This window comes from Centruroides sculpturatus, unplaced genomic scaffold (genome assembly GCF_000671375.1).
Source record: "Centruroides sculpturatus isolate CEXI.00-Female unplaced genomic scaffold, Cexi_2.0 scaffold231, whole genome shotgun sequence".
In the NCBI taxonomy this organism is placed as follows: domain Eukaryota; kingdom Metazoa; phylum Arthropoda; class Arachnida; order Scorpiones; family Buthidae; genus Centruroides; species Centruroides sculpturatus.
Genome location: NW_019384443.1, coordinates 537157 through 553650, shown reverse-complemented (window position 1 = coordinate 553650; position 16494 = coordinate 537157). Strand labels below are relative to the sequence as shown.

General features: G+C 33.4%; 3 protein-coding genes and 1 long non-coding RNA gene across 4 annotated transcripts; 1 reads left to right on the top strand and 3 right to left on the bottom strand.

The window, feature by feature from the left end:
* Positions 1 to 471: 471 nt before the first annotated feature.
* On the bottom strand, positions 472 to 4990 carry LOC111620211. The gene is made up of 4 exons (XR_002755873.1): positions 4729 to 4990; positions 4022 to 4487; positions 1141 to 1362; positions 472 to 987 (listed from the first exon to the last, which is right to left on the bottom strand). It is a non-coding gene; the product is annotated as an uncharacterized LOC111620211 (long non-coding RNA).
* Positions 4991 to 8214: 3224 nt separating this feature from the next.
* On the bottom strand, positions 8215 to 9495 carry LOC111620210. The gene is made up of 3 exons (XM_023362110.1): positions 9236 to 9495; positions 8953 to 9116; positions 8215 to 8882 (listed from the first exon to the last, which is right to left on the bottom strand). Exons 1-3 carry the CDS (start codon positions 9317 to 9319, stop codon positions 8717 to 8719), a joined length of 414 nt encoding a protein of 137 aa, XP_023217878.1. The 5' UTR covers positions 9320 to 9495; the 3' UTR covers positions 8215 to 8716.
* A 3682-nt stretch (positions 9496 to 13177) lies between these two features.
* Positions 13178 to 13906, bottom strand: LOC111620209. Its single transcript, XM_023362109.1, has 3 exons — positions 13778 to 13906; positions 13538 to 13701; positions 13178 to 13465 (listed from the first exon to the last, which is right to left on the bottom strand). Exons 1-3 carry the CDS (start codon positions 13865 to 13867, stop codon positions 13294 to 13296), a joined length of 426 nt encoding a protein of 141 aa, XP_023217877.1. The 5' UTR covers positions 13868 to 13906; the 3' UTR covers positions 13178 to 13293.
* Positions 13907 to 14449: 543 nt separating this feature from the next.
* On the top strand, positions 14450 to 16036 carry LOC111620208. Its single transcript, XM_023362108.1, has 2 exons — positions 14450 to 14579; positions 14680 to 16036. The coding sequence occupies exons 1-2, from the start codon at positions 14497 to 14499 to the stop codon at positions 15383 to 15385; spliced, it is 789 nt and encodes a 262-aa protein (XP_023217876.1). The 5' UTR covers positions 14450 to 14496; the 3' UTR covers positions 15386 to 16036.
* The last annotated feature ends 458 nt before the right edge of the window (positions 16037 to 16494 follow it).

Genomic DNA, 16494 nt, shown 5'->3' with positions numbered 1-16494 from the left:
TTAAAAAAAAAACAAGCAAAGAAACAAAATGGTTTATATCCAACGACATATAACTATTAGACCTCTATTATATTTATGATGAGCGGAGTGTGCAGCATCAAATAAATAAAATAAATAAATAAATAATCTATTCTCCCTCACTACTGGTTCCTTTCATCCGTATCATTTGCTGTTTTATTCAGATGAAGCTCAAATGCCCGACCAACCACATCAGATAATCAGGCTCATCGTGATGTTTCTGTAAGACAAATATTCACAGAACTTCTTTATTTTAAAGGTCAACAAATTACGTTTATTGATGAGTTATTGCATTTGAAAATATTAATACGAGGATCTCCATAAATTATGTCCGCATTTTTCTTCAAATTTTTACTCCTTCTTCCCCTCTTGTCCCAATTTTTCCAAGTTTCCGTAACCGAGAGGGTATTACCGCCCGGCCATCCGACCACATCATTCATCAAATCTTAAAATCTTCACGTTCTCAAGTTTATTCACATAAACTTGCTAAACATTTTAATCTCTACTCCTATTTACGCTGTTGCTTTCCTATGTTACGAGACTAGTACACTTTCAGAATATATTTTTATCGATACTTGGACAAAAATATACATATACTGTATATATATAATTCTAATGCTTAAAATTCTAGCTCCTAGTCTGTCTATATGTAAAATCTGAATCGTATGAAGAACATAATGTATCTTCACGTTAATATACGTTTCCTGTTCTCCTGTTACCTGGCCATTGTGTGTTGGTGGTACTGTACATCGGGGATAGAAATGGAGTTTAATTTATAAGTTGAGAGTGGAAAATCTCCTAACTGCTGAGTATAAAATACAAAAATATTCCGATTAAACACTTACCCGAGACGAACTCGGACAAAATCAAGCAGGTAAATCGTATACTTGATGCAATGATGATCCTTATTCAAACTGAACGTATTCAGTTTCTCCACTTTTCATATTTATCCATACTTTTTGCGCTGATCTGGAATGTGAAAAACAAGTTTAATTATTTATTGAAAACCTATATCTGAATTTGAATTTTATCAGAACATATTGAGAGTACAATATGAAGGTTCGGCTGTATTTATATTGATTAAATCGAACTTTGTTTGTACTGACATACACAGAAACTTACCTCTTGACTGGTTACCATACTGCCTTGAAGAAAGATCCGGCTTTTTTCAATGCCTTTCTATTTCTAATAGCACATCCGATAGTGTAGCTAATAGTATAGCCAAAACTATTCTGCGTGCTATCTTCTTGCTTTCTGAAATCTTTATCCATTTTCATCTTAGTTGGAGGAACCATAACGTTATTATCCAATCCATACTCCTCCTTATCTTCAACCAATCGCTCACTAAAAGCGGAAAAAAAGAATTTCGATGAATACGTAGCCGCCTGTACCTTTTCTAGTGTAGATAGGTATAGATAGATATAAAAATAATTATCATCATTGTGTTACATATATGAAGTGACCATATATTCATCGCCTAAACAAGGAGAGTTTTGAACAATGAGAGAAAAACGTGTCTAAAAATGACTAAATTTATTTTTAAAAATCCAGCAACGAATTGCTAAACTTTCCCGGCGACATTTGGTGGTTCCATCTGTTACGATATTTTATTAAAAACTTTTTATATTTTTAACTATGACATGGTAAAAAGCTTAATTTTGAGGGTAGCGATGGGTTTTATAAAAGATTTGTAAATGCTAACAAAGAGTAAAATTATCATTAGAACTGACCCTACTCGAGATAAGACACACGATCCCTTTTATCTCCCCATTCCTCGACATTTAACCACCAAAATTTAATAGCATCGATATTCCTAATACACAATTTCTGTTTAAAGCCATTAATTTTTCGAATGAATTTCTTATTTGCATAAATAACAACAAAATGTGAAAAATTTCTTATCCCAAGGGTGAAGGCAAGGGTCGATAATCGCTAGAATAAAAAGCATTTTTCAATCACTCGAAATCGCACTCTTCGCAATAAGAGCAATACAATGAAAGGTCAATTGTTGAGTTTATTTGTTACGCGTTAATTGAAGAAGATAGAAAATTTTAATGATTATTATTGGTTTTTTTTATTTTTTGAATATTACACACGGACAGGTATGTAATAATAATTAAAGAGTGATGATCGTGGCAGCAAATGTCTCGGCTCACCTCTCTGAAGGAGTCGGGATCAAATTCGGGCGAGCATGTCTTCAAGAATTTTTCTAGAAAGCTCTCTCCCAGATACATTGAGCCCCGTCCTTCACCCTTGTGGGTATGGTCTAACCCACAATAAACAGGATTGAAGGCTTTTTAGAGTTGCCCAACAGTGGCCGAATGGAAAAACCACTGAACATTTGTAGTTTTTCGATAGTTTGTGCCTCGCCAAAGAGCTGACAATGTAGAATTTTCCGGGTTTTCTTCATGTTTGTAACACCTAAATAGGGCCAGTTTCCCACTGAACATTCTCCCAAGAGGCACGCTTCTTCTCGTNTTATTGGTTTTTATTAATTTTTGAATATTAAACACGGACAGGTATGTAATAATAATTAAAGAGTGATGATCGTGGCAGCAAATGTCTCGGCTCACCTCTCTGAAGGAGTCGGGATCAAATTCGGGCGAGCATGTCTTCAAGAATTTTTCTAGAAAGCTCTGTCCCAGATACATTGAGCCCGTCCTTCACCCTTGTGGGTATGGTCTAACCCACAATAAACAGGATTGAAGGTTTTTTAGAGATCCCCAAAAGTAGTCGAGTGGAAAAACACTGAACATTTGTAGTTTTTCGATAGTTTGCGCCTCGCCAAAGAGCTGAAAATGTAGAATTTTCCGGGTTTTCTTCATGTTTGTAACACCTAAATAGGGCCAGTTTCCCACTGAACATTCTCCCAAGAGGCACGCTTCTTCTCGTGTCGTGTTGCCATATACAACTAATGCAATTTCTTTTCATGTTCACATGGCAAAAAGAGTAATATTATTAATGACAATAGCTACATCTGAACCTGCATCTGTGCAATAATATTACTATATGCAGTGTTGCTGTTGATGGCAGTTTATTAATCAATTATTGTACAATAAATAATAAAAATTGCTGCAACATAGTTCAATTATATTAATGCAAATAAGAAGTTTACAGGTTTCAGTCGCAATTGCATGCTGTATCATTCACTAATCATTTCGTATAAAGAGAACAAATCTTTATTTAGCAACACGGCAATGGCAGCTCTCTTTTCGCCTCACATTCATACGCGTTTACACCGTTCATACTACTATGACGACACATTTATCGCTTACGACAACCAATCATTTTTAACCCAAATTAAACCAAAATTGGTACACTATTTAAGAAAAAGGAAGAAAAATGGAAGTAGAAAAAATTGCCTATTGAGGACGGTGTAGGACCTGTCGTTTCAATCACTATTGTAATCAAATGTGTACCATGGAGGTATCTCAGACCTAAATGCTTTTAAATTAAAAGATAGCAATATGTGTGGAGCATCTCTCCTGAGCGTTACATTCCAGTTAAATAAGTATGTCTTGCACTGCCTGAAATACCGGGATATACCGTAGTCCAGTACAATGGACATATCGGTATTGTGGAACCTAAACGGAATCGTCAACGCCATGCGACAGCGTAACCATATTAACTGTGACATTTTAAAATAAATACCGGTAGACCATCAGTTTTTGCACCTTAATTCTTTCTTCTTGTATTACACTAGTGTTCCGCAACCGGTGTGACGTAAACGTTTACATATTCTATTAATTTCAAGTTTTATTTATATATTTTTATCATACTTGCTGTGTTTTATATGCTTGTATTTAATCCTCTGCCGCAGCACTGATGAAATAACACGATGTTTGTTTATTCTTTATTACAAGCCACGCATTTTTATGTTTTCTAAGAAATTAAATGTAAAATAAATTTGCTCACAGGCGTTAGTCTGTTTAATAATAATAATAATTATAATAATAATAGGTTCGCGGCATTATGTAATTCTATTAATAGTATTATATAATACGTTTTTGAGGAAAATAACATTTTGGTGTGCTCCTATGCTCTTCCTCTAGTCTCCTTATTAATTGTAGTTGGAAAATTTGGCGAATCGACATTAATCCAATAATCACGTATTGCTTGAATTTCATTTGCTTTCAGTAAATGTAGTTTCTCGAAAATGTATTCCAGTTTAACATTATTCATGGTCAAAAACCTGATGCAAGATATATAGGGGTCTAAGATAGCACGACATCTTCCTCCGATGATAATGTCATCAAGATTTTCGTTAGATTCTTCTCTCCCTCTAATTCTTAATTTCGCCCAATTGTATAATACGATAAACAGTACAAATTCTCTTAAATTTTCAGGATATATCGGAGGAGATAAGAATCTTTCGATTGTTTGATCTTTGCAATGAAGAAAATCTTCGCCATTAAACTTCCGTTGCCTTTTCAATCGACGTCAGAAAAGGATCGCCATTTTTGATAAAACTGTAAAAATTAAATGATATTTTAACTTAGCAATTAGTCGTCAAANATTGCATGAACAGTTCCGGAATTTCGAATTCTTTGCTCACTACATAAACCTCCATTGCATTTTCAATCGACGTCAGAAAAGGATCGCCATTTTTGATAAAACTGAAAAGTAAACGAAATTTTCAACTTGGCAATTAGTCGTCAAACAGTTAATTAATATTTTATTTATGATTATTTATAATTTAATATGGCTTACAGTATAATTCGTGCTGTGGTAACATAAGACAAGCGTAGTCTAATGATGGAATTTTGCAAATGAGGACAATACGCTACTCCATTGAACAGATAATTCCTGAGTCTCACTAAACAGTTGCTGGACACTTTGAATATTTTCCCAGTAACACAGTGCACGTCAATGAAATTATCGTCTGTACTCGTGTTTCTTAGATTGATGAAAGACCAAATTTCATAAACAATCCAATAAAACTATTGTAGTAATTAACGATTGTCACACGTTTATTGTTACGACTGATTAATTAATAAGTAATTACATAACGAAAAATAAAATATTAATTTTGTAAATAATATAAGCTGTATTAGATGGTCTTTCAAAATTTCTAATGACAGAATTAGTAAAGTACATCTAAAGATAAACTTAATTATTCTCCAAACAAATTGATGTGTGTTACACGCACGGCCACTGTGAAACTGTCATTATTTAGAGTTCGAATTTCACGAGGATATGATTGCTGAACGATTTTATTGACTTGCCTCAAACGGTTACAGAATTTTGTACGTTACCTGACGTGTTTAATGTACATTCTTTGGGTACATTCTGTATTCAGGGGTGTTAAGTGACTTTCTTTCCCACCCTGTATATTACAAAATAATCTGAACGTTTCTGTATTGAGGAAATTTTTGGCATTATCTGAAACATCGATTTAAAAAGTTCGCAATAAGTGAAGTTATTACCTGATTTCTTGACGTTAATTCTTTTATAAGTTGTACTTATAGATATTTCACAGCCAAAGTTTTTATGAAGTCGAAACAACGTCGAGTTGATCTGTATGAATTTTTCTAATTATTATATCTAATAAAAGTGGCATAATGTCCTGTAGTGTTTTTTCCAATATTTGAGAGATCATCATTGAGAAAATAATGGCGTATTTGCTTGAACTTAGTCTGATTTAAAAACACTTAATCAGTAAAAAATATACTCCAAACTCGGCCACTAATAGAAAAACTATTAGTGGAAAATCTACTAAACACTATTAGTGGGTTTACGCTGATCAACAGGGTGGAAGCGTAGAATGTTCGGAATTTTCTCCACGTGTCTACGCATGAATTGGGGGAGTTTCCCTTAAAAAGTCCATCGTGGAGGCCTTTTTTTCTTAGAGGTTTGCTTCCAGAGTTTAGAAATTATAGATTCAAATCAGAACAGATTGTATTATAATAAACTATTATAATAAACTCGAGATTTTTTATTTCTGAATTCTAATAAGCGCTTTCCAGTAGCGGAGTGCGTCAAGCCACTGAACTCTGGCAGTTAGTCGGGGGTTCGGGCATGGCCGACGGGCTAAAGTTTTTTTGTGATTTTTTACATTAATAACACCTAAATAGATTCTAGCTTCTTATAAAATAAAAGTCTTCCTGGGATGCATTCCCCTCGTGATATCGCTGACGTGTCGCATTGCCCTAACCAAATAAACAAAAACTAATTCTAACCAGCAATTATTTATTGTGACGTCGTCGCAATGCCGGGCTGCAACTTTTCGTCACAACATTCTCGATTCGTGTAGTGGCGTCTTCCTCCTGTACTTTATAGATGTCCTGTTAGCAATAGAGTTGTGCCGGTTATCTATCTAACTACGTTCAGGAAAAAGTTTTATATTGATGTAACGTGACTTCTGGTTTGCATCTGATATTCATATATAGTTAATCTGGTCCTCCTGATCCAAGGCATATCTGGTCTCGACTTTCGTCTATCTAACAGCTTTCTCGAGATTAATTAAATACATTACGAGAAGACAATAAAGAGTGTATAAATGATATAGGAGAATTCATGTTTTTCAAATAGCTAAGAATAATAATGGTAAGCTTTGGATGCGCTTAAGTAATTCTGTCATTCGAATAGATTTTGGAAATATCATAAAATAGACATGGACATAAAAACAAAGTACTGGTTTTTTACAAAACCAGTATTTTGTTTTTATAATCCAATGCAAACTAATTGATTAGCCGTAACAATAAGCGTGTGACAATCGTTCATTACTCTAATTGTTTTATTGAATTCTTCATGAAATCATGTCATCAATCAATCAATCATTTAATCAACCAATCATGAGTACAGAAGACAATTTGATTGACGTGCAATGCGTTACTGGGGAAACATTTAAAGTGTCTAGCGATAGTTTGATGAGACACAGTAATTATCTGTTTAATGGAGTGGTATATTATCCTCATTTGCAAAATTCCATCATTAAACTACGCTTGTCTTATATTACCACAGCACGAATTATACAGTAAGTCGTATTAAATTATAAATAATCATTAATAAAATATTAACTGTTTGACGATTAATTGTTAAATTAATATTTTACTTAATTTTGACAGTTTTATCAAAACTGGCAATTTTTTCTGACATCGATTGAAAACGCAATGGAGGTTTATGTAGTGAGCAAAGAATTCGAAATTCCGGAACTGTTCAAGCAATGCCGCAACTTTCTCGTAATACTAATGACAGATACGAACGTCTGTCGGCTACACGATTTTGCATGCGAACAGAGTGACACGATATTACAATACTATTGCTGGAAAATGTTCGATTCCCACTGGGAAACGATATTGAATGGCGAAGACTTTCTTCATTGCAAAAATCAAACTATCGAAAGATTCGTATCTCGTCCGATATATCCTGAAAATTTAACAGAATTTGTTCTGTTTTCTGCAATATACAATTGGGCGAAATTAAGAATTAGAGGGAAAGAAGAATCTAACGAAAATCTCGATGACATTATCATCGGAGAAAGATGTCGTGCTATCTTAGACCCCAATATATCTTGTGTTAGGTTTTTGACCATGAATAATGTTGAACTGGAATACATTTTCGAGAAACTACATTTACTAAAAGCAAATGAAATCCAAGCAATACGTGATTATTGAATTAACGTCGATTCGACAAATTTTCCAACTACAATTAATAAGGAGACTAGAGGAAGAGTACAGGATTGGTATAATAATTGCTTTATATACAGTTATCGCAGAAATTTAAGTAATATACGCAATACATATTTAGAAATGAAAAATTCTTTCGCTTGCCACGTAGTAGTGATGGAAGATTGCTTTATTGAAAGTTTGCAATTACCCATCACGCATTGTAATGTAGAAGGAATTTTGGTGAACATTCGAGGCATTGTAGGAATTAATTTTACTTTAGTCAACCTAGAATCTTTCTCGTGCCGTTCTGATGGACTAATCAGTCTGAAAGAACCGATATTTTTGGAAAAGAATTCTAACGCTTTTCTGGAAGCTTCTATTCCGAAAGAGGAATTGAAAGAAGAAAATTTAGTTCAGTTATTGAGCAGTGCGCAGATTTATATTTCCGATTCCGAATTTGCCGAACTGTGCAAAAATGCATCAGAAAAAGAGATAAAATCGAGAGCTGTGTTTTATTTCGATGTACATTTATATTTTTAGATATAAAAACAATTTAATTTACTTATTTTTGCACAAAAATAACAGTTATAAAAACAAGATTTAACGACATTTTATTGCATTCAAAATCTGAATATCCTAAAACTTTTCACTCTCCTTAAAGAAAGAGCAATTTAAAGCCGAGCATTCGAACATTTTGTAGCGTTGATATTAAAGTACCGTATATAAGCGACGTACAGTACAAGCCTGCTACTAACGCCATTTTTGAATTCAATATGGCAGATTACATTGTCTATATCTAAGTTGTCTGCTTCGTAAAACTGACAAGCTACATAATAGAAACAAATATTAAGTTAAAATTATTCACAATTGCGTTGCTATTAAAACTTCACGAAAAAGGTAATACAAAGACAAAATTTTGCATTTATAGTTTATCGATTTATTAAAACTAAAAAAAGAGTCAGAATTTAAACAATGATGTTGGTATAAAACTACTCTAATATATAAATTATTCTTTGGTTAAAATCTTATTTTCAAAAATGGTTTTTTAAAAACAAACGTCAACGCGACAATTGCATAATCCCTGATAATTAGTTTGAGTGTTGTGTTGCTTGAAATAGTTTCTGTTTGTTGTTATGCTCTTCTGAAAGCTTGGATACGAATTTCAGCAATAACTTCGGGAAAAAGCACATCAGAAAAGTTAGAAACAATGCAGAGAGGAGTATCACGACGTATCCTGGATTATCAAAATACTTTCTGAAAAACATGAATAAAATAACTGAAAATCTTGTATAGAAGAAATTAAGGCAATTACATTAGTACTTACTTCACCAACAATCTCATTATTTGAATAACGTATAAGAAATGAAGTATGAACGTTAAGTAGAGCGCTATTAGAAAGGCATCAAAACTACCCACCATCCGATAAATATATTCGTTAATTATAACCATCTTCATGATGAGAAAAGCAAAACTTGTTAAACATCTAACCTGAAAAATTATCAAACAAGAAGTTAAATGTAAAACAATAAAAAGGTTATTTCATATTTTGATAGCTCTCAAGTAAGATGAAATTACACAAAATTGCAAATAGGTGCTGGAAAACTTACAATGTTTCCATGATCTAGTCGATCGAGTGACACTGATAGAATAAAAACACACATCACAACATCATCTCCAGTAAAACCATTCATTTTCAAAATATGACTCAAAATCTGCCTTTTGACGATAAGAGAGATTCTGCTCTGATGTATTTATATCTCAAACTAATAAAGTATGCAAATTATGTCTTACGATTTAAGAAAAATTAAAATATCAATATTTAAATCGATAATAACCTTATGTTTTTGATAAATTTGTTAAAAATTATTTCTATATTGTTATGAAACAAAAGTGTTTTCTAATTTTTAAGTTAATTTCCATATTTTTACGTCGCTATTGTAATGCACGTGATATGAATTTAATATGAATTTTTTATTACATGAATTTTAAAAGAAGTAACGTTTCTAAACCTTTTCATAAAAGAAAATGGATATGCATAATAGAGACTTTGTCAGCGAGAAATATTCAGTGTCACGAAGAATCTCAAAACTATATTTGTGGATAAGTAACTTCGGTTGAGTCATTCAATCTGGAGAAACCAATAATGCCAAAATATAAAGAATACCTTAGTTCCTGAAATTAATAGTTATCGTGTCATATCAGTTCCTTGACTAGTGAAGAAAGATCTTGGTTAACCCGTGAAAGTAAACTCTAAAGGACATTTCTAAGATACAGAGCTAGCAATGAAGTGGTGTATCCCTTATTCAATTCCTGTATTCAGTACTATATCCATTATTCCTGTCTTCCAAAGAAGACGACAGGAATAATGGATACAGTAATAGAAAAAGGTTACGAGTAGTGTTGTAACGAATAGTATATTCGGCCTCAGGCCGAATACCGAATATTCGGCCAAACTATTCGGCTTGATTAACGCACGTACGAAAATTGGCGCGCAAACTGCATTATGGCAAGGATCCTGCTCTCTATTGGCCCGCTGTCACTACGCTTCGCCAATCGCGTTAATTCTTGGCAGTTGTAGCGGACAGACAAGAGTGTCATGGAAGTATGTGATAAATGATGATATCAAATGTGGATAACAATGAAATGACCTAAACGTGTAAATAACGGAAAAAGAACAGAGAAGGACCGCGAAGTGAAAATGTGAAAATAAATATGAAATTGAGTCGATAACAAAATCGAACAAGTCGAGGCAGCTTTTTGGCACGAAATTCGCGGCCGTCAATGCCAAACAATTGTTGTCATAGTCTTCGGAAAACTAAATGCTTGTAATGTAAGTCACTTAGCGTGCACGGGCGAAAGCCTGGGGCCGTTCGGGCTATCAAGCTGTCTGGAATCTGTGAAATCATAACTGTGACTTATATCGACGTCCTATCTGTCTCTTCTCTCCGTTATCACCAGGCTGAGTCACGTAATTGTAAAATGGGAACTCTACGACGGAAAAGTGACGAATCGAAAGTATCGTGAGCGCGTATTATGATGTATACACAGGTATACTTGGATTAGAGCGATAGAGGAAAGAGAAAGGGAAGAGCAAAGACGAGCGCTTAAAAAGAAGGATAGGCAGGGTCAGACCCTCAGATGTGCGAGGATTCTCCAACGATAGACGTGTACAGTACGTGTGCTGATCTTTGTAATTATAAATTGTGAATACATGTGACTAATATTATTTTCTTTTTATTTTGTGCATGTTACAAGTTATAAATAAATATAAACAAACAACACTAACTCGATAACATTAAATCTCAATACCAAAATGATTAATTTACTGTGTTTTTGTTATTTTTTACTCCTGTTTTTAGGTATTCGGTATTCGGCCGAATAGTGATTAGATATTTGGTATTCGGCCGAATAGTGAAAAATAGGCCGAATAGACCGAATACCGAATAGTAACCGAATATTCGTTACATCACTAGTTACGAGTTTTGGATTTTCAATTGGATTAAATTGATTGAATAAGGCAACACAACACGTGGGCGTCTGTCAGGTGTTGTCTCACGCGGGAATTTTTATGAGAAACGCTATTTAATACGTGATTGAAATCCGTATAACTACACTCAGTTATTCAGTTGCTCAGACCCAAACCCCACTACTATCACTGGTGTTATCCAGTGTGCTTTAAATATTATAATTAATTCTCGACCGTTAGTCGTTTATATATTCGTGAAAAATGAACCTCAGAAAAGTTTTTGAATCTAAAATTACATAGGATAATATCTGTTAAAGTATGAGAGTGTTGTCTGAAAAAGTCAGTCGTCAGAATACAATAAAGTCACGTTAATCAGTCAGTCAACAGCTCTGTGGATCCGAAATCAAATACGGGCTCAGTCCCAGAAATTTTTTAGAAATGGTCTGTCTCGGATTTGTTCAGTTCCCGTCTCACTACTGGTTCGTCCCCATTGTGGGCCTGACGAGTTCACGATGGGCAGTGACATAACTAGCCATTCCTGTGCCCTGTGCAAGAATTTGCATTTAGGCTCCTTAATTAATTAGGTTTGGGAAAATAATAAAACATATATATGCATTTGGACCCCCTTTCAAGAGGACCCTGTGCGGGTACACCTTCCTAGTTACGGCACTGACGATGGGTATGATTAAAAGACAATCCTAAAACACTTGGGAAGTATTATTTTTTCCTGTTTTCTGTATTGCTTTAGTCTTATGGGCTAAAGACACTCACGGGGCTACACAGTTATCATAATGTAAAACTTATTTTAATAATACAAATACTTCTTATAAATGTACACTTACAAAATTACACCACGAATGTTCTACAGTAGACTTCCTCACTTCTTATCTATTGTATCATACGGACGGACGTTTAAAATTAAAGAACAGTCAGTAGGAATTACATAAGGAGTCCCTAACTCTTTCCTTCACTACCCGAACACCGATTAAAAGCGAAATAAAATACAGTAGATTCTTTATTGTCGATCACTTACTAATCCAACACTCCACCGCAGGTTGATTGATATACGTGAAATTTTCATGTATTCTAGCTTGATGCATGGGAGAGACAATGATCTACAGTACTGTCAATCGCTAGTTGTCTGTTACACGTGCGGTCGACAAAACATTCGCAATCTTGATTAATACGACAAATTAACCCGTAAACGAAGTGTTTTTTTTACTGTACAGGTATGTACAAACTCCATTAATCCAACAACATGCTGTAATTACACGTACATCAGCTGGGCTCTTCTGTACGTCAGTATTGTTTAGTTATCTCCATTTCTAACACAAAACAATGGAAAATAAACTGTCTGCAGTGATATTTATCATCCATACTCTTTTAAATAATTTCACATTTTAAAGCAATTTCGCATAGTCAAATTACCTTCTCTAAACTGTAAATTTGTAATTATCTACCGACAATGCTAAAGAAATAAACACGTGTTTTTTATTTTAGTCTGTGATGAGTAGATTCTGAAGTATCTATCGGCTGATAAAATGATATTCATAATATATTTAAGCTACATAAACCAAAAGCCAAATTTCACATCGTTTCCATGAATTTATATCTCGGTGAAGTAGATTTCGAAGCAACAGGTACAAATCAGCAATTTACCCGAGTTCGCTCGCTCGCTTTAAGACTGCGTATTAGACAGACCTGTGGAGTCGGAATCGTGGAGTTTTGGTGTTTTAGCCGGAGTCGGAGTCGGTAGATTTTTACGCGACTCCATAGCCCTGGTATTAGAGCCATAATATAAATATTATTGAACAATCAGATAAAAAACATTACTAAAAAAATTGGTTTAATTTACGCTAGAGCCTCGGGTTTTTCCGCCTAGACAACGTGCGCTCTATGATGTAACTTTGACGTCTTTTCCACTTTTAATATGTAAAATTTATGTCATATTTTAGTGAATTTAACGAATTTACTATTTGAGAAATTGATTTACGTAATAAAAGCAGGATTTTAACTTAAAAGTGTGCCATTTTAGAGTATCGTCCACGATTAATTACACGAGAAATTTTTCAAAAAACACGTAATTTTATTTTTCTGATTTAATACAAATACAAGTCTAGGATGGTAAAAAAATTCTTAATTTTTTGATTAAAATCTTATTTAAAAATAAAACGTCAGACTATACATTCCCATAGATCATTACATCAAATCTTTTTCCACATTCTTCGAATTATCATTATGATTTTCCGTCAGTTTACAAACTAACAACAAAAACCAGTTTAGGGATTTGAAAAACACTAAATTTTCAATCAACAGCGACATAAAGATTGCGAAATCTCTATGATCAGCCATGTTAGGAAGAATAAACTTTCTGAAAACATTTAATAAAAGGGATGAAATAATTTAGTTTTATACGAAATTATTTACAATAAATAGTACTCACTTCATCACCCATCTGGTTACCTGTGTAAAGTATAACAGGACAATCATAAACATGAAATAGATCGTTACGGGAAAAACATCGAAACTTCCCACCAACTCATAAATATATTCGTTCAGAATGACCATAACCATGACGAGAAAGCTAAGACACGATAAACACGTCATCTGAAATTAAAATATATATCTATAAAGTACAACTTAGCTACCATAGTAAAGAGCTTGAAGGTATTAAAATACTCTAGATGGTTGTTCTAGAGGCTGAATTGAGTGCTGTAATTAAAACAAATTTTAATATTGCAATCACTATATCTAGAATAATAGTTAGAATCATTTTTTTAATAAATAAAAGCAGCTGGCAAAACGTAAATTTGTACAGTACTTCTGTGGNTTGTCTCGCCGTCTCTCGGTCTATCTCTGGCCATCCTAAGAGCAAGAAGACCTTATGGAATTTTAGTATACTGCTGGTAGAATCGTCCTACTTGAGCAGCTATCCTGACAGTAGCACCTACCAACAGGATAGCCTAATGTCTATTCTATCACTAAGGCCCGAAGAAGGATTTTATTAAGAAGAAATTAAATCTATTTAATTATTTAATTTTAGTAGCAAATACAATTTTTTGCATATAATTAAACAACTAAAGAATTTAGTGACTTAAGCTAGGTTGAAATTAAATAATGTCAGTTGCTTAACTTTCCAGGCAACATTTGGGGAACTATATAATATTTTATTTTAAAACTTTTATTTTTAATTATTATAAAATGGCAAAAAAGCTTAATTTTGAGGGTAGGGATGACTTTTATAAAAATTTGTAAATGATAATAACGAGTAAAATCATCATTAAGTCTGACCCTACTATATATGAGTTTAATGGACGATCCAGTTCAAGTGTAAATGAGGGGTATGATGTGAGTTTTACGTTTATACCAACGTTGACGAAATAGTATTTTCTGTTTAATAACATGGAAATTAACGAAATTACACAAAATATTTCCCTTCAACTATGTACCGGTCCATATAAAGATACAGCAAGACAGAACCTACAGTAAGCTCAAGTCTTTTTTGGAGAAAGTTATTTACTTTTATCGAGTAACCTGTTGACATTTAACTCCCTATTAAATGTATTATTAACCTGATATTTACAGATATCTTCAAGATGAGTGTATTGTCTATCTGTCGATCGAAAATGCAATGGAAACGTACATTCAAAGTAAATTTAATAAAAATTCAGAATTACTAAAGCAATGTCGAAATTACCTCATTCGGAAGATGTGCATTTCGAATGTCTGCCGGATCCACGACTTTGCCTGCGACCAGAATGACACATTGATACAGTATTATTGTTGGAAAGTGTTCGAAAGTGCTTCGACAATTATATTCAACGGAAACGACTTTTTACATTGTAGAAAGACAACTATAGACAGGTACGTTTCTCGTCCCATATATCCCGACTCTCTAACCGAAATTCGGCTCTTTAAAGCAATTTACAATTGGGCTTTAGTCAATATCGTTTACGACGAAAGAAGTAACTTCTGTCTTCCACCGGAGGAAATTCTTGCAGAACGTTGTCGACACGTATTAGAACCGTTTATTAATAAAATCAGATTTCTTAGTATGTCGAAAATTGAATTAGAAAGTGTAGTATTTCCGTTAAACATTCTTAAACACGATGAAATCTACGATATATGTTTCTATTTTTATGACATTTTACTAGTGTTTTTATCAAATATATCAACAATAAGTAATACTAGATCGAAAATATTCTATTCCGAGTTATTTAGGTATAAAAATCGCGAAAGTTTGAGAGAAGATCACGCCAGAACTTTCGACAATAGAAATCATTTCGAGTGAAAAATTTTTGTTAGTGAAGATTGCTTCCTTTGTAGTCTTCGATTGCCGATCCATTATGATGACAATGAAAATAGCTTTATAATCACCAAATTTAATGGTCTAATTGGAAATTCTCAATTATGTGTAGAAATCGAAAATTTGACATGCAATTCGTCTGGTGTCATAACTCTGACTGAGCCGATATTTTTGGAAAAGGATTCTGAATCATTATTTAAAGTTTTTATTTGTGGAAGTGAACGGTTTTATGAACGTACATTTTTACCGCATTCTGCTGACAGCTTTGTCTATGATTTCTGTCCTTGCCACTCATCTAAGACAACTGATATAATTTATATGGATGTTGAATTATACTTTTAAATCTTATTCTTGTGTTTACATAAAACATAATTTTGAAAAAGTGACTACGAATGTAAAAAGTATTGTTATGTATGTTGTTTTGTTTTATAGGTTATTAAATAAAATATTTTACACTTTAAATAAATTCTACATAAGCTCCATATGTAGCGCATAAAATATCCTGACAGCATTCAATTTCGTACCATGTGTTACAGAACATTTCAGCAATTATTCCTTCACCAATTCGCTTCAATGTTGTAAACCTTTGTTGTGTACATCGTGTATTTGACAAATCTCCAAGTAAAAAAATCTAGTGGTGCAATCTTGGGGAATCTAGGCGGTCAGGAAATTGGACTTGTACAGCCAATCTAACATTCAGGAAATTTTTCTTATAGGTAGTCCTAAACTATTAAATCCCAGTGTAGAGGTGCATCACATTGCTGGAAGTAAATGGCTGAAAGAAGCGAGAAATCTCGCTGGCAAGAGCGAATTTCTGGCTCTCGCAGATATCCGACAATGTTTGGTATTTATCGTGTCTCGCCTCTTCTCGCTGAATCCTGCTCAATACGTCTTGGCACGAGTAGAAGATGGCTTCTCATTTTTCCTTTGCTGTATATATAAAAATTATTTCTTCACATAAAATAATTTATAAAAAAATAAAATTATTATAAATAATTTTGCACATGTATTTAATTATTGCATAAAGCTAGAATTATTAAGATCCAGAACAAATAAATTGAAAAACTTTGGCTTTAAATAACTTTTTTCCAGGA